The sequence below is a fragment of the Haliaeetus albicilla genome, chromosome 8, assembly GCF_947461875.1.
Source record: "Haliaeetus albicilla chromosome 8, bHalAlb1.1, whole genome shotgun sequence".
Taxonomy (NCBI): Eukaryota; Metazoa; Chordata; class Aves; order Accipitriformes; family Accipitridae; genus Haliaeetus; species Haliaeetus albicilla.
The window spans coordinates 18,272,112-18,289,912 of record NC_091490.1 but is presented as its reverse complement, the minus strand read 5'-3'; the positions used below and the strand labels follow the sequence as shown (position 1 = coordinate 18,289,912).

The 17,801-nt window shown below is 46.5% G+C and overlaps 1 protein-coding gene across 5 annotated transcripts in view; it reads right to left on the bottom strand.

The window, feature by feature from the left end:
• Positions 1-10,540: 10,540 nt before the first annotated feature.
• LRRC8C (leucine rich repeat containing 8 VRAC subunit C) overlaps positions 10,541-17,801 on the bottom strand; it is a 30,564-nt gene continuing 23,303 nt past the window's right edge. For 4 of the 5 annotated variants that reach the window (XM_069789179.1, XM_069789178.1, XM_069789177.1 and 1 more), the window contains one exon: positions 10,541-16,745. In XM_069789179.1, coding sequence (XP_069645280.1) covers positions 14,475-16,745 — 2,271 coding nt within the window. In that variant the 3' untranslated portion in view covers positions 10,541-14,474. The remainder of the gene's footprint in view (positions 16,746-17,801) is intronic. The other variant, XR_011325761.1, reaches the window with a different exon arrangement.

The window sequence follows — 17,801 nt, the reverse complement described above, 5'->3', positions numbered from 1 at the left end:
TTTTATCACTTCTGTTTGCCAGATATTTTATTAAGTGTTAGGAAAATAAGCAGATTAAACCTCCCACTGGTTTTATTATAAATAGATCAGGCACTTGAACCCCTCCAGTTATTTGCAATTTGCTTCACGCAAAATAAGCTGCCTTGCAATTCTGATGTTCTTCCTGCATAGTAAAGGAGGAGGAAGGTACAACCTGATTTGTCCTGATTTGTCCTAGTCCTGATGTGTAGTTTGCTTTTTAGATCCACCTTCTTCCTTCTATGTGAGTCCCTTCTGGCAGCTGATAGAGATTTCTTCCTCTCTGTGCATGAAGAGGGAGAATTGCATGAGATGTCTCCAGCATCTTTTGGAGCAGAAGACGTCCCCCTGGCCAACCCCTCCTCTGGCAGCCACCTATGTCCCTGGTCCCTCTGTGCATCATTTCATCCCTGGGCTATCCCTGGCCTCATCTGAGCCGAGTTTCCTACAAGCACTGTAGGAGGCTTTGCAGGGGGCTTTTCTTTCCAGCTCAATGTCAGAGGAAAGATGATGCTTTCAATCCCCTTTGCCCTCCGGCTCTCTCGTAGTCCCACAGGGAGGTAAAAGGAAGCGACTGTTTATTAACAGAGGATCCAAATGTGAAAGAGCTGCAGAAAGCAAATCGGAGTGAGGCATTCACCGAATGAACTATGATAATCCTGCTTAAAAAACTGGTTTTGCAGGAAAAAGAAGCCAAAAGCAGGAACAGAACCATGTGGGTAAGCACTGCAAAACAGTCAGAGAAATAAAGTATTTCCTCATCTGACTGATAGTTGCTCATTTTTATGTTATCAGCCTGTGAATTCAGCACACTCATTAAGGTCATGTGATAAAGGGCTGCTTTTATGACATAGTTTTTTGGGTACTCTGATTTGGTGAGCATTTGAGCTGCTGTTCATGTACCCTGCTTGTATGAGAATTTCCTGGCTAGCTAAGGTACTTCCTTTGCTTTTTAACAGCAGCAAAAATCTCTCTTTCCCCACTCCCTGGGGAAGTACCTTGACCTGTCAAGAAGGTAGCGAGGTTAGCATGCCCTGGGAGGATCCTGGCGGGCCCCCGCTCTGCACCCCTCTGGCTTTGCCTGTGAATGCACCCAAGCGCAGAAGTGGGTGGCAGAAGACACTGGGCACTGAAGGAGCCAAAAATAAAGTTAGGGAGAGGAAGTTAAAAAATAGCTGAGCTTTTCCTGTAAGTCTGGGTTATTTATTTAATTCATTGTTGTTGTTTTTGGTTTAGGGACTTTTTTTTCCCCTCAATGATGGGGAACAAGGAAAGGGAGAAGCTTTGGGAGACACACAAGGGAATTAAAAAAACTTTCAAAGTGCACGGAGGGGAAAAAGAGAAGGATTTAAGAGGAATGATATCAAGGATAAGAGCTTCCCCTAGATACCTGTCGGATTTTAATTATGAAGAAAGAAACGAAACCAAGAACAGCAGGAAAACCTCCTTCCTCTTCCACCCAGGCTTTCAGCACTGCCATTTGCAGCTGGGTCCCTGTAGCCCTCCCTGGTGCACACCCCGGGGCTGGGGTTGCTGTGATCCCCAAAGCCAGCCAGGGACACCCTAAGGGGTGGGAGCCCGGGCTCCCTGCCCCCAGAAGACCGCACAGCCCTCCCACCTTGGAACCCATTCAATGCCCCGCTCTGCTTTCCGTGACCCCGCCGGCTGCTGCCCTTCCATGCCATGGGAGCCAGCCACAGCTGCGCGGGGCAGTGCAGAGCCAGGCACAGCGAGACCCGGGCACAGGCACAGCTGGGATTCCAACAGAGGAAGCTGAGGGAAGAGGAGGCGAGCCCAAAAGCAAGCAAATCGAACTGGTGTGTTGCTGTTACAGGGCGCATCTACGCTGCCAAGGGCTCCTGCCCTGCTCTGTCACCTACCCGCTTTACTTGGCCTCTGCCAGCCTCTTTTGCAGCCCAGCTGCTTGGGAACTTCACTGAGCTGGAAAGCCCTGGAGGGACTTGATGGGTGAACCCAGCCCCTGCCCAGCATGGGCAGCTGGGGGAAGCCGTCTCACATCACTGAGATATAGGCCACCACAGCGTGGACACTTCTGGGGACATGTGCTGGTGGTAATGTATAAAGCAGTAGAGAAGAAGTGGAGGTTATCTTTGCACAAGGGATGGAACTACATTTCCTACCATGGCACATCAGATTAATTACTATCTGGTGTATATGCAGCTGTCACCTGGATAAAATCAGGATCTGTTATACATGGAAAGTAGAAAGACCCCCCTTACCAACACTGCTGGCTGCACACACCCCTGCATTGCTGCACATGGAGAGATTTTCAGGGAAGTCTGCTGAGATGTAGAGCTATAACAGGTTATTTTATCAGTGGATTCTACCCGAGGATCTTGGAGTATTTTACATCAACTCTTGTCAGCCTGACAAACTCCTTTAAATGCTCCCCCATGCCGAAGGTGGGGATGGAGATAGCAGAGAGTCACAGAGTGGCTGTTGGCAGGGCAGCAAGTGAGATGCTGGGTACTAGGCTCTGACTTCCATGTGTAGGTTGAGCCCTGGCAGGGGCCCTCCTAGCATGGGTGTCCCACACGTGGGACCAGACACAACCCCCCTCCTGGGGCAATGGCTAGCATCATGCTCAGTGTGTGCCCAGTGAGTTAATTAGCAAAGGAAGGAGAGACGCTTCTCCAATCCTGCCCTCAGCAGCATTTTTAGTGAATTCTGCTTTTTTCACCCCAGAAAGGGCCCTAAGCTGGAGAGGAACCATCACCCGTCCCCTGCCGCACAAGCCAGCGCCATGCGAGGGCTGAGGCCTCTCAGCTCCTGCTATCTCCGACGGCAGCAGTGCTCAGTGTGCTCCTCACCTCAGCCCATGCCCTTTACCCTTACAAGATGTTGCTTGGTGTGTCCCCCGTTTCCCCCGGTCTCCGTAATATCTGCTGCCCGTCAGTGACACTGTGGAAGAGGCCCACACCCTAAGGTCTCACCTCTCTTTACCACAGCCATAAAAGAGAAAGCAAAATGTTTAAATTTGAATGCTTTGAAGTTTTGCAGAATAAACAAACTTCTTCATGTGGACTGCAGTGGGGAAAAAATTCACAGAATCTCCATAAGGGATAATAAATCTGGCACCTATTGCATTATCTGTGCACCCATGGCAAACAATACATTAAAGACCTGAAAACAAAGTGCTCGGGAACACCACGTTATTAAAAAAACAGGGACTCAGTCTCGCTATCTTGGAAGGCAACCAAAGCACCCAAGGCACATGTAAAGATGGGAACAAAACCCAGTGAGATAGCTGCAGGACTAGTAGAAGCGCAACATTAATGGAATTCACTTTAAAGGCTCCTAAAACTGGAAACATTTCTTATATAATGAGAGATGGTTTAATGCGGGATGCCTTTGGAGGCCTGAAGCAATGGTAAACATGTACTTACAGAGTGTTAAGAGCCTTCTACGCTGTAGAGAAAAAGGGTGTGAAAAATGGAAGTGTGCTTGGGGTGGAGGCAGCTTTGGGCCATTTGTTTGTACTCTTTCTGAATTCCTTGCTGGCCTTGTTTCTACATCATCATTATCACAGATCCCAACAGTTGAGTGATCACCAATGGTAAAATATCAAGGCAGTCAATGTGTAAGAAAAACATACTCATACGTTAGGCAGATCTCTCAGGCATAACTTCTAAACAAGTACTGGATGAAATCTCAAATGGATGCATTTCAATGCAGTTTCAAGTCACTTTTTTAAAACTATCTTGGAAAGCTGGTTAAATGAGATTTTGTCCTGGTTTCGGCTGGGATAGAGTTAATTTTCTTCCTAGTAGCTGATACAGTGCTGTGTTTTGGATTTAGTGTGAGAATATTGCTGATAACACACCGATGTTATAGCTGTTGCTAAGTAGCGCTTATCCTAAGTTAAGGATTTTTCAGTTTCCCGTGCTCTGCCAGCAAGCAGGTGCACAAGAAGCTGGGAGGAGGCACAGCCGGGACAGCGGACCCAAACTAGCCAAAGGCATATTCCATACCATAGACCGTCATGCTCAGTATATAAACCGGGGGGAGTTGGCCAGGAGGGGCGGATCGCTGCTCGAGCATCGGTCAGCAGGTGATAAACAATTGCATTGTGCATCACTTGTCTTTCTTGGGTTTTCTCTCTCTCTCTTTTTGTTATATTCCTTTTCATTACAATTATTATTGTTGTTGTTATTATTATTATATTTTAGTTTAGTTTAGTTATTAAACTGTTTTTATCTCAACCCATGAGTTTTACTTTTTTTCCCGATTCTCTCCCCATCCCACTGGGAGGGGGGAGGAGTAAGCAAGCAGCTGCGTGGTGCTTAGTTGCTGGCTGGGGTTAAACCATGACAGATTTAGATAAGGCTAAAGCTCGACTGTGCTGTTGTCAAGGGAAAACATCCACACACACATTATTAATTATTGACTCGGAGGGACATTGCTCACTTTTGTTTGGATAGTGTCTCAGCACATACCAAAATCCTGGCTAGAATTTTTCAGCTGGCCTGTGCTGCATAGAGGGTTACACCTGACTGCTGGGATCAAGCACCCTTGAACACCAGGGACGGCAGTATCCGACTGTAAGTCGTTTGGGTAGGGATCGTCTCACCTCCTTTTAGCTGCTTGGGACCGAGCATCACATCATTACTGTTCACCTTCCACCTCCAGCCAAAGGACGCAGAAAGGAGCCAAAGGAGGGGGAAGCAGCCACCCCAGAGGTCCAAGGCAGAGGGACCTAACTGTACCACTGAACATCCTACCCCTGGAGCCTACTGATTAGTTCAGTCAGCAATTATTCCTCATCCTCTAATGCCTGTTTAAAATATCCTCGGCAAAGACTAAGACAGACAGGACCGGTTCCTGGCAGGCCTGAGCACACCTGCAGCAGTGGAGAGGAGAGCTGTCGGTGACACCGGGCGCACCTCAGCTGGCCTCACCTGCCCTCACCTGCCCTCTGCCACACAGCCCTCACTCCTGGTGTTTTAAGGCTTGTTGCCCTCTCTGGTGAGATGATGCATGGGGACCCTTGGTGCCCTGTGCTCCAGCCTTGGGGTGCCAGGAGCACGAGGGGGAGACAGGCTTTGGGAAAGTCACCACTTTGGTCATCTACTGGCCCGCTAAAGGAATCTGATTTTTTTGTGAAAAAAAAATTATCAGTAAATATTTTGCAAGACTTGGGACACAGAAAAAATGTGGTCTAAAATCTGTGATTTTGGGCAGTCACATTTTTCATATTTAGGTGTAACTTCCCCCAGAGAGCATGACTTAGCCTCCTGCACCCTTATGAATGAGGACCTTTGAAGCCTACCTAATGGGAATCAGAGCTGCAAAGCTGGAAAGAAAAGAAGTTTAAGTAAACGCAGGCTTTTTTTTTTTTTTTAATGAAAGCTCCAAGTGTCCCAGTGGCAAACCTGGTGCTGGGGGGTGGCAGTGGGAGCCCAGTGCCACAGTCTGGCCGTTGGTATAAGGGCTGCAGCCACCCCGACCCACCACCTCACCCAAGGTGAGGGGTGCCCACCTGGCTGTGGGTGGCCGTGGACCTTCCAGAGCACCTGAGGCAGAGTCCTCTGACTGGTTCTCAGCGTGGCTGAAAAGCGGCCCAAAAGGAGTCTTGTGCCAATGGCGGCTGCTCCCTGCATTGCCATGGCAACACATCTGCTTCCTCCATTTCCCTGCTCCCTGCCAAGGGAGAGCTCCAGCCCTGCCGGTGTCAACACAAGCCCAGGAGAAGTCCAAGTCCCAACAAAACACCTTTTTACCGGTCCCTCGCTCCCCAGGCCACAGCACTCTCTTCAATGACTGCAAAAACCTTTACTCTTCTACAAAGAGTTTGCCCTGCTGCTGCTGCCCTGTTCGTGAAAAAGCCACATAACCCCCGAGCACTCAGGTGCCCTTGCAGCATTGGGGCCAGCAGCACCCTTCCCCACCATGGGTATTGTCACACCCCACGGGACAGAGCAGCCCCCTGCCTCATCACCTCACTTTTTTCCAGGCCTGCAAGCTTATATTTGCTCCCCTCAGAGGCTTGATGAGCGCTGAGTTTTCCTTTCAGGTCCTTTTCACAGGTTTCCTACGAAAGATCTTTTGCTTTGGGAGATTTATGGCAAACCTCCACTGATGAGTAGGTACAAGCTCAAGCTCCTGTTGATGCACCGGTTGCTCACTCACCAAGTCCTAGCCTCACTTCCCTGAAGAAAACACCCACAAGTACTTGCGTGCTCACAGGAGAGTGTGGGTTATGGTGCTAAGAAAGGGGTCCCAGAGCTCTGGAGGAGTTGTGAACGGCGTGGCTCCTGTGGCAGAGCTAGACCATTGATGCCGGAGGTGCCCGGATGCTGGTGCCTGCTGGGGCGAGCCCTTTGTGCAGCTGGTTTCTGACATCAGGTGCAATCAGCAGTTTGGAAGCAGTTCCTCTCTGTTTTCACAGCTTCTGCAGAAATAATTGGTGGTGAAGGCAAAGCATATGCTCGGCAGTTCCTCCAGCAGCTTATAAGGGTGTCCGTGCTGAGCTTCTGGGAAGGGCCGCTCGGGCAGGAGGAGCTGGCACTGCCTACTCGACCGCCAGCCCTCAACTGGCAGGACCACTTGGTTGCTCTTCCACTGGGCAAGTACCAGGCTTTGCAAAGCCATTTCCACCAGCTCAGAAAGTTACTTTTCTCTTCTATTCAATCAATTCATGCCCCTGATAAGCTGTCTGGTTTGGAACAAATGCCCAGGTCCTTGGCTTCGTAGAAGCTTTTCAGGACATTGAAGCAATGGGGGTAAAATCCCCCAAGGGTTAGGCTGTGTTTTCAAGGAGCATTATAGCCACCAGCTGGGAGCACAGCTGTAATGGTATTTATTTACCATGTCCTACCTTGCTCAGAGTCCACAGACGGGTTCTGACATGCTGGTGGTGACAGTGAGAAGGGTCAGTGTTCCCAAAAAGCCACAGGTTGCACACTGAGCCCTTGCAGTGAGGATGTAACAATAGATTTCTTATATTTAAAGAAAATAATAAATTCTGTCCCTTTGAGCCTGGCAGTCTCCTACTCAGCACACCCAGCATGGAAATGCTGCAGTCAAGTGGGCAAAGAAACTGCCTAACGGGTAGCATCACCTTCAAAACACAGGGAAGAGGTGCAGCTCTGCTCCTTTCAGCTGTCCTGTACCCCACCACAGCGAGCCTGTCCCTCTCCACCCCTGCACTGCAAAGCATTGCACGCCTCAGGAGAGGGACAAACGGGGGTAAATGAGGTTGCAGCTCCCACCAGCACTGATCCTGCCTGCATTCATTCCTGGCACTTCAGCTTCCTAAAGTTTCTCTTTGCCGAGGGGATTACTTTGCTCTGTGGTTTTGTTTGCAACTTGTTCTGGACTTGTAAAAATCTTATTTAGCTTCTAGCTGTAGCCAGCAACGTGTTCCTAAAGGTACCTTGTGACTGTACTGGAGTTCTGTGCTTCTTTAACTACTTTTTTCTCTCTGCTTACAGCAAGGAAACAGGATGCCACAGCTTTGCCAAAATATTTTACTAAATAAATAGAACTGCAGGCAGTCTCCACAAGCCAGGCTAACAGTGCCACATGACCCCAACTGGCAAGAAACAAGGGTTACATTTAAATTCAATTTTAATTCAGCAAAACATCAACACTTATTTACCACAGTCCATAAAATTCATGTGACAAAATACCTCCAACAGACAGCTTAGTAGCCCTCTTACTCCAGCAATGTAAAAGCACAACAAATCAAGTCAGCACATGTTCTGCAGTATCACACCAGGCTGGCAGCAACACATGTACTACTAGCAAGTGAATCCTTGCTGAAATCTTTGCATGCTCTGGGGCTCTCCATGCATCTGGCAGTCCTAAATTCCCTTGCCACGTCTCTTGTGTTCCCGGGGGACCTTCCAGCTGTCTGAAGTAGCTAAGAGTCCACTTTTAGTATAAGCTATACATTGCAGCACTGTAAAGGGACACGGTTACACATGTCCGATTTGGCCCGTTGACATTGGTTTTGAAGGAAGCACCATCTTGCTATTACCGTTGCCAATGCCCATGCCCTGCCACCTTGCCACATCAAGGATGCTGCTGGATGTGCTACCCAGACCCCCCAGTTTAGGTGCAACTTCATAAACCTTGGCAGCAGAGTAGAGGATGGGCTGATAAAATCATGCTTGATAGCAGAATGGTTCAAGCTTGCCTGCAACGTAGGTGTTTTACTCCATGCCCTGGGATCGCACACCTTGCCAGTGCTGCCCATGGTAGTATCTGGGAGGCTGGCCCTGGTCAAAAGCCACCAAACCCCACTGGCCATGATGGTTGCGCTCCCTGAGGTTTTCGTATTGGAAGCGCAACCTCTGGGCATACTCGGTCCTTCCCTGGCCCAGGACAGGTGGAGGAAGCCCTGCTCTGAAAGCCAGCTCCATTTCAGACCTGTCCACCCGCAGACAGCCCACATGTGAGGACCCAGCATGGCCCCACCAACCACCACAAGCAGCCTCACAATTTCCCTGCCAGAGCCAAAGCCGTCAGCCGCAGCCCAGTCACAACACAGCCTATTTCGTATTGAGACAGCGATAAAAACACAACTTCTCTGCCAGCACAAGCTCCCTCAGACGTGTGCCTAGAGCCAGAGGACAGGAGCGAGGTCCTCATGCTGGTCTGGGCTTCCTTATGTGGGAGCTCTGGGGCCATTGCCATCCACCACATCTGCCAAACCTCACACCCCCCTGCGGCACACCAGCCCTCTCTGATCTCCGTAGGGACGGGGCAGGTCCAGCCCAGATTTGTCTGTCAGGTCTTCTGCACCCAGCGCTACAGACAAGGGCATGACGAAGGGCAGGAAGCGCGATGGGAAATCAGGAGCTGAGCCTGGGGCGTGCGAGCGCCCATGGGTGGAGGTGGACCTGCAGAGACCTGCTGCGCCGAGCCGCCCCGCCGGCGGGACACCGCCTGCCCGGCCCGGCCCTGCCCTGGCCCTGGCCCTGGCCCTGGCCCAGCGGGGAGGCGGCCAAGGGGCTCATCCTCGCCCTCCCGGCAGACCCGCTCCTGCCTCCGCGCTCCTGCGGCAGCCCCGGCCTTCACCTGTGGGCCATCGCTCCCACGCACCTGTTGCTCATGGGGATGGAGGCAGCAGCGGGGAAGACCTGCACCCTTGGCGTGAGGGGTATTTCTGAGGCAATCACAGGTGAAAAAAAAGAGAAACAGAAACTGCTGCTTCTTCATCTGAATCTTCAGAGCTTCATGTATGCTCCAAAGCAGAAAAGAGGACAGACATGCAACGTTCTTACCATCGCCCGCGCCATCGAATGAAATATATGAAGACACGAGCAAATGGTCACAGTAATTGGGAATTCCCAGTAACTATTCAGTGTGAAGTGAAGGACAAACTGGCCTAGGGTTGCTGCTTGCTGGCAAGCAGATGATGTAGCTGCTGGTGGGCTTGTGCCCTGGGAGCCCCCCGGGCTGCGGGGCGGGGGTTTCTCAGGGCACGGTATCTGCTCCGGTTAACTCCTGCTCCTCAGCACGCGTGTTCAGGAGACTGAAAGAAGTTTGTTGGTGCTCAGCTAACTCGGGCCACGAACATCTCCTGCCACCAGCACACTTAATAAACAGGGCGACATCTGCTCCAGCAGTGTGATCTCATCGCCTCAGGGATCCCCGCGGTGGTTTCACCTGCGCCGTCATTCCCATCCCGCTGGGTGCGGCCCCAAGATGGTATCTCCTGTGGGGCTGGTGGGAAGCAGCAGGGCTGCGAGGAGTGGACCAGCTTTCCCAGCCCTCCGCATCTTCTTCATCAGCAAGGCTTCCTCTACTCCTCCGTGAGGCCCATCGTGCCCCAAGGGCAGCATGTCCTGGGTGCCAGCTCCCTGCTGGGGCTCATCGAGAGACAAAGCCAACTCAGGCTGCTGTGCTTACCACTGCCCTCCTCTCCCTGAGACCACAAGGACCAGAGAGGAGCGTTTCTTGCTCCATCTCGGCAGGACAGTGTTGTCTCGGTATAAAAAACCCAAAACTGAAGCACATTATTGCTTCCACCTTAAAGATACAGAGAAAACAGGAAAATGTCCCATGCCAAATCCAGGCAGCACAAGCCCGTCGCCTTTGGTCGGGAGATTTACAAGGGTTTACGTCAGATACAAGGACTAGCAGCACCATTTCCCTCAGTGGTGCAGGCACGTGACGGGGGGGAGCTGGGAGCCCTCGCGCCCCTGGCCGCTGGCTGCGTGGGGGCCGGTGCGGGAGCCCAGGCTAGCAGGGCCCCCGGCATCCCCCACCAGCCCTGGCAGAGCACGGGGACCGGAGCGGGGGAGCTGCTTCCGCGGTGTGGTTTCTTTGCTGGCCATTGAGCTGGCTGCCAGAGTGAGGGGATGGAAGGAGGTGCACAGGAAGCGAGACCATGCGGCTATAAATCCTGTCAAGTCTAATGATGTTTTTTCAAGCATATTTTCCTGACTTCGCTCCCAAGGGATCAAATCCAAAAGATGGTTATGTTTGATCTTTAGGTAACCCAGAAACAAAATGTTTCCCAAACAAATAATCACATGGCAGTCTGACAATGTTCATTATTACAAAAGAGGATTTTATTTCCATTTTTTCTGGGTGTACTATATCGCAACGGAACACTGTGCAGGTCTATTATCATATTAAGATTCTTGCTACAGAATTAAGAAGTTTGTCCATTTGGTCAAATTTCAAAGTTTTTCCTTGGCATTCTTACAGGGCTCGTCATCACTTAAGCACACGAATTATTGGAAGTGCCAGAAATGTGATATGAGACTTGGAGCAGGTGCTTTCCAATCAGAATTTGCAAAAGTTGTTAGCTGGTTAGATGCAAGAGGTCAGCACAAACATCCATCATAATTTTGACAAAGGGGGAGATGCACATCTCCAGATTTTGACCAGAAAGTAGATTTGCTTTTCAGGCTTCATGTACTATTAAGGCTGTCTTCTTATTTTTTATGCATGCTTTGTCATCTCTGCTTCCGTTACCAAGGAAGATTTGTATTATTTTTGAGCAGTAATGTAAAATGCCTTGCTTATATTCTGGAATTGTCGTACTTGTTAGGCACCTGATTAATGTAAGTAGTTATATAAACTCGTTGTGTATATATATACAAACCATGCCTAAAGTATTATCCACAAAATGTCCATCCATTCTAAGTCAAATACTATAGGTCACAGAAAAGTCTAGTATGCATTGCATGTGAATATACATATGAGCAGTACATGAATCACTGAGTAAATATGGCACTTTTACATATTTTCCTGGATGTCATACAGAATTAGGAAACAATCTTCTCTTAGCTGACGCATTTCTAAAATACTGTAATATGGTTTTGGAAAATACACCCCACAGACCAGACAGTGAGAAGTTTAGAAAAGTCAACAGTGCAGCTACCTGAGTTTGTTTCATTAAGTTTAAGCAATTAAGAGTAATGTGATATTTTAGCGTTCACTGTGAGCCTGAGGGTTGTCCACCCACAAAAGCCATGCTGCCTAACCCTGCTACAGATAAAACAGCACAGCTCTCCAAGCACGTGGCTCAGCAAGATGATGAACTGACCTAGCAGCTCAGCACCTCCAAAGTGACTTGTCCCACCCTGTCCTTGCCCAGACCCTGGCTGCAGAGTCCTGTCTCCTTGCTACTCCCACCCTAGTGTCCATCTGATCCTTTGGAGAACTGATCCACCAGAAAATTAGTCCTTTTTTTCAACTGGCTTAGTTTTCTGCTGGCTTAAAAAGCTGATTTGTCCTGTGAAGGGATCAGACCAGCACCAGACCAGTAAAGGTACAAGACAAACAGCTGGAACATGTTGGCAGGAACAGGGAGCATGTGAGGAGGAGCAAACTGCCCCTTTTTGGTGGCAGTGAGCTCTTAGATTGACTAAGCTGTCTCAGCAGACCAAACCCTTGGAGAAGATACAGTTATTAGTGCAAAAGTGCTTAGACCGGTATAGTTTATTCCTATCAAAGTGAATAAAGATATGCCAGCACAAGGCACTTCATACTCATGTAACTGTGTCCACATGAGGGGTTGCACTGGTATAAGTATAATCAGTAACAAACAAAACCCCAGCATCCCCTAAGTGATGTATTTACAAAAATGGCACAGAACAAGTCTCCAACCTTCAGTTATGAGGTGTGCACAACTTCCATTCAGAAAATAGACCACAACCTACACATGAAACAACATTAGACACAAAATAAATTAGGGATTTAAAATGCTACATCTAGGAATATAAAGATTTTTTTAAAAAACTTTAAATGTAATCCCATATTTCAAATCTAAGTAAGAGAACTATACAGCTCCACTGATTACTTGGACATTTTAAACAGTTTACATTCATCAGGGACAACAGCACTTTGGTTTACATAATTAGGCTAATATGAGCAATGAAACATTTCTCTCCCTCACATTACATCAAAGTGAAATACATTTAGAATATACATACTGCCAAGCTGTTCCAATAAGTGCATTCCATACATGAGTTAAGAGTAGCTCTCGCAATAGCTACATCAGTTAGAGGTCTTTAACAGAACTAAATCAAACCCCTTCAAAAAAGCTTGCTTTGATTCCTTCATGCCTGACCCATTTTTGATTAATCAGATGGATCTTCTCCAGAACATAGCCAAGCGCAAAAAATAAGTCTGACTTGGTACTGTGGCAAGCCCACATACCAGATTGCATAGCACACCCTGGATTAATGAGGAAATTCTCATTTTAGTTCGCCTCCCCACCTTTATAAGTCAGACTCTTAAAAACAACAGTATGCTTTTGTACCAAGCTCAAGAACTCAGATTAACTGTAGCTCAAGACACTCAACAGGCAGTTAGAAAACATTTAAGAGCAACCAACCTGACAATCATCAAACAATTATTTTACATAACTTTAAACAATTAGCAACTCAACCTCTGCAATTTAAGAACAGTGTTGCCTCCTAGAGAAAGAAGTACTTATTTCTAGCTATTCTTGCAAAGCATTTATCCAGTGCCTGCATCTGACTCAAATATGTGTTGCTGGATAGGATGAAGAGATGTCCTCCCAGCAAAATATTTTAGTATCATACGGTTATTTTTTATTAGCTTAAATTAGCTTGCGAGCCGCACATGAGTTATCATATACCTGCCAAACTTGCCTAAAAGAAAGCAAATGGCTGGATTAAATAAACAACTGAACATGGCTTCAGAGAATAAAGTTCCCAACCTGATGCATAATCACTACAGATTATTACATTATTTTAAAAAGCAGACTTCCAACTGTATGAATTCTGGTTTAATTACTAGCTGGGAGATGAAAACATAGCCTTCATCACCATCCTATGGTAGGCTGAGACTTTTGAGAAGTTAATGTAGTCATTTAATCTCATTTTTGCAAATCTGCAAATGTTCCTGTGCTGAGCTTGGTTATATGATACCCAAGCTCAATTAAGGAGCGTATTAGATGCTATTTCCTTGTCAGAAGCTTTACAAACTAAACATGATTGCACTTTTTCTGGATCCCATTCATGCAAGGTGCCAAGCGTCGCAATGGGGAAGTGAACTGAGGGGGGCAGAGGGCACTTTCTCCCTTGCAGGACGGGGTGTTTAGTGGATGATGGGGATTTTTCTAGAGAGTGTTTCATCTCGCTGGGTTGATGTTTCCAACGCAGTGAGTTCATTGCACCCCCTCCGTTCAAGTTAGCAGGAAACGGGCAGCCGCATCCCTTTGCACTGTTTGGAAAATCTTCAACGTGAGTTGCTTTGGTCCTGACTCCTCTGTGAACTGACCTTACTCTTCCCACACCAGAGAGGAAATCGCAGTCAGTGCCTCCTACTCGGTGCAGTGTGTGAATGGACAGCTAGACTGAACTTGCCAAAAGGCCCTGAAGGAGTTCTGCATGCTCCCTCCAACCCATTAAAATACATAGACAACGTTTTCTACTTGCTTTGGCCATCTGAGAAAACCATGTCATAAACAAAAAAGGATCGTCAACCCAGATTTGATCTTGTTAGATGTTGAACACCTTCTCCTGCCACTGAAGAAAAGAGGAAACAAGGCATTCAGCACCTGCAGCACCACCAAATGAAGACCACGTCCTAAGGGATTAACGATAAACCAGGAAGACAATATAATCACCTATTACAAATTATGCAACCCAAAGCATACATCTTAAACACAGTTCCCCTGTTGGGATTAGGCAAAGGGAAAAAAAAATCAGCAGATAAAACCATTTACTTTCACCAGTAAAAATTAAGTTACCCTTGTAAAATTAAGACACCCTTGTTCTTAGGGCAAAACAAACTTAAAAAATATCTTAAAACAGTGAAAAAATACAAGAAAATTTTATTTAAAAATATATGTACTCCTTACTCCAAATTTGTTTGTACAGAAAGGATTTGTTTGAAAAAGAAAAAAAAATAATGACAAACTAAATGCATATTCGGAGTATGCACTTTCTACAGTGTATTTGGTAAAAGCGTTATTTCTGTAAAACTGAGCGAGAGGAAGTTAGTTATTCAGCTTTCATTTGTTCCCTGACATCAGAAGGCAATGTTTCAAACAAGGTGTCCTCTACAGTGAAACCAGTTCGCTTCAGAGCTCTACATTCACCGAGCTCAGGTGGGAGGATTTCAAAGTGATTGCCTTTAATATCCAAGTAGGAGAGGAATACCAAATTACCAATTTTAGGTGAGAGGACTGACAAGTTATTTTTCCCAATTTTTAGAGTCTTAAGTTTTTTGCAAAAGTATAGTTCATCTGGCACGCTCTCCACTTTGTTGCAAGTAATGGAAAAGTACTGTAAACTCTGCAGAACTCCTATTTCAGGTGGGATAAAGCGAATGTCATTGTAAGACAAATCCAAATATCTGATTTTGTTGCATAGGAATAGGTGGGATGGAAGAACCTCTATCTTGTTATGGCTGAAGGAAAGCCGCTCGAGACTAGTGAGTTTCTTTATATGCTCTGGGATGTATGTGATACTGTTGTACCATAGCTTTAGGATTGTCAGTTTTCGCAGATGTTGAAAACTTACTATTTCTTCAATGGATTTGAGGTTGTTTTCCTTTAGATCCAATTCCTGAAGACTAAGAAGGCTGAAGACTGCATGCGGTATACGCTCTAAATCACAATGAACCAATTCCAGCTGTGTCAGGTTGACCATCTTCTTCAGGTTGTTGAGCATCACTAACTTAGTGCCATCATTATGGATGCACAATTTTTGCAGATGACTAGAAACATCAACAGCAGATTGTGGGATTTTGGACAAATTACTTTTTATGTAAAGAACTTTAAGGCTTTTAAGTTCCCGAAAAGACTCCAGTGTAATGTTTTTGGAAATATCATGACTTAGGGAGCCAATTAAATAGAGCTCTTCCAAATTTCTGAGGCCATACATCCAGTGTGGAAGTTCTCTGATATCATCAAACTTGACGCTCAAGATCTTGAGGTTCTCCTTCAGAAATGCCAAGGCAGCACTGTGGATCTTCACAGAGCACTGGTGCAACGAGAGCTCCTGGAGATTGTCCAGCTGTGCAATGGTTGCTGGTATCATTACGTTATTAATTATTTCAAGTTTTAACGACTGCAGCTCAGTAATTTCAAAAACTGTGTCTGGTAGTCCAGAGAGCATGAAAAGCTGTAGCTCCAAATGGCTATGGGAATTTGTCTGTAGCCTCTGTCGCAGTTTATCTGCAGTCCACTCATTGTTTAGGTTCAGCTGTTTCAGCTTATTTTCACTGACTTCAGACAGGAAGACAGCAAACCGCTTGGAATAGAGAGGATCATACTGATCGATCATATGAAGCATAAAAGCAAAGTCATTCTTGACATCTGGGATATCATCAATTCCTGTCTCTTGCCGAACATATTCAAAAGAATATTCTTTCAGTGAACGGTAGAACAACCAGTATAGGGTATAAAGGCATGTGAGGCCATAGATGCTTACAAAGCACAGGTAGCAGTAAGAAAGTTTAGAGAACAGATGTGCCATCGTGTGATTACAGCAAAAATTCTTATATCCTGTCATGTCTTCAATATCAACGTTACAGACTACTGTAAAATTAACTTCTGAGACAAGTGCTGTATTGTAAGCAATAATAATAAGGAATTTAATTACCTTAAGGACAGTCTGGCGAACGTACATGACATAGAGTATATCACCCTCCTCAACATGCAGTCTAAATTTCTTCACCTTTTCAAACAGTGCTTTGGCCTGCTCACCTTCTTTCTTATCTAATGCCCCAGGTGTTCCCTTATCCACAACTAACTTCTCAGGGATTGATTTTAAAGACTGTGTCTTGACCAAAGTGCCTTCAGTGCTTGGCTGGATAGTATTAGACTTGCTTACGTTGTTCTTCCTGTTATCTTTCTCTTCAGAGTCTTCCCCTGACACTTCGGATAAGGCTCTTGTTGTCCAGGGAGAATCGAAACATTTCCCGAGTATTGAAATGAAGTGTTCAATTTTGGAGCTCGATCCAGGGAATTTGAACCAAAAGTTACTACACAGCATGAAGACCAGTGTGTGTATAAGGACAAGATAAGGGAAATACTTGGCATACCAGTGCAGAGCACGTTCATAGCACACCTGATTTATAAAGCTGTACTGCTGAAGGTCCAAATCAGTCTTCAGTCCTTTCATTTCAACTGTAGCTGGAGGGGTGGATGGCTTGGGTGGAGGAAGGGGGGTTGTATCTGGGATTGTGTTAAACACATTTGAACTATTAGATTGGTTCTGGCAAGGCTGTATGCGCTTCGGAAGGCATATTATCTTGTCTTGCATGACCTGAAACGCACAAAAAGATATCTTTTAAACTGATGTACAAACAATGGTGGCAGTACCAATGGGTAGCTGTCCCTGGAGTTCCTCCGGCTGCCAGGCATTCCTCCCCACAGCCTGGCACGTGGCCCCACAGACTGTGCTATTATTAATATTATTCCAAACAAGACACTTGTTCTATATGCCAAGAACTAGGTCACCCCTTTTCATCTATGGTTAGCTTTCCATAATTTGAATAAGAGGGCATTGAGATAATCCAGAAAAATGAAAAGTGTGGGTAATGCTTCCAGAAAAGACCAGGGATCTCCTGCATTGCTCTCCCCGGAGACAGACAGCTCTTGCCAGGTGTATTCACCCTGGCTACACAATGTTCAGAGATAGCTTAGGCTTGAAAGAAGCATAACTGCATTCATGTGGCTGTATGCTCACACTGTGATGTCTTACCACACCGAAAATGGCTGACAAAGAGCTAATGTGGGCATATCTATGCTGGGACATTATTAATCTTCAGTCTTAATAAAGATAGATAGGGATAATAGAGAACTGACAGCATTTGTGTGTGTGTGCACATGGACATTATTTTTATTCAGTTTCTCATAGATTTACATAGAGTCCTTATACCTCCTGGGGGAAAAAAGGTAGGTCTGTCCTTCTGTCCTCGAGTCTGTCTATAATGCAAAAAAAAGCAACTTTCTTAATTTGGGCTGGCCATCCAAGTTGACAAACTGAGGTCAGAGCACCTTCAGGGACCAATCACCTTTGATTCAACTTGGGCTATCAGTTTGATTTCAGTGCAAGGCTCCCTATAGGTCTGAATTGAAAATGCTAATCCATGTGATAAACCAAGGAGCTCTGTTATTTGCCCTGAATGACTAACTGGGATTAGCCCAAACTAAGAATGTGTGTGTAGTGTAGATGTATTCTTTGACATCATGGTTGTTGAAAGCACTAAATATAGGGTATGTAGACAAGAGTTACCAAAATCAGATCCTCCTTGATGATCCACCCTGGTGCAGGGAGATGCTGAGATGAGACCACATACGTTTTGAACAATATCAGTGC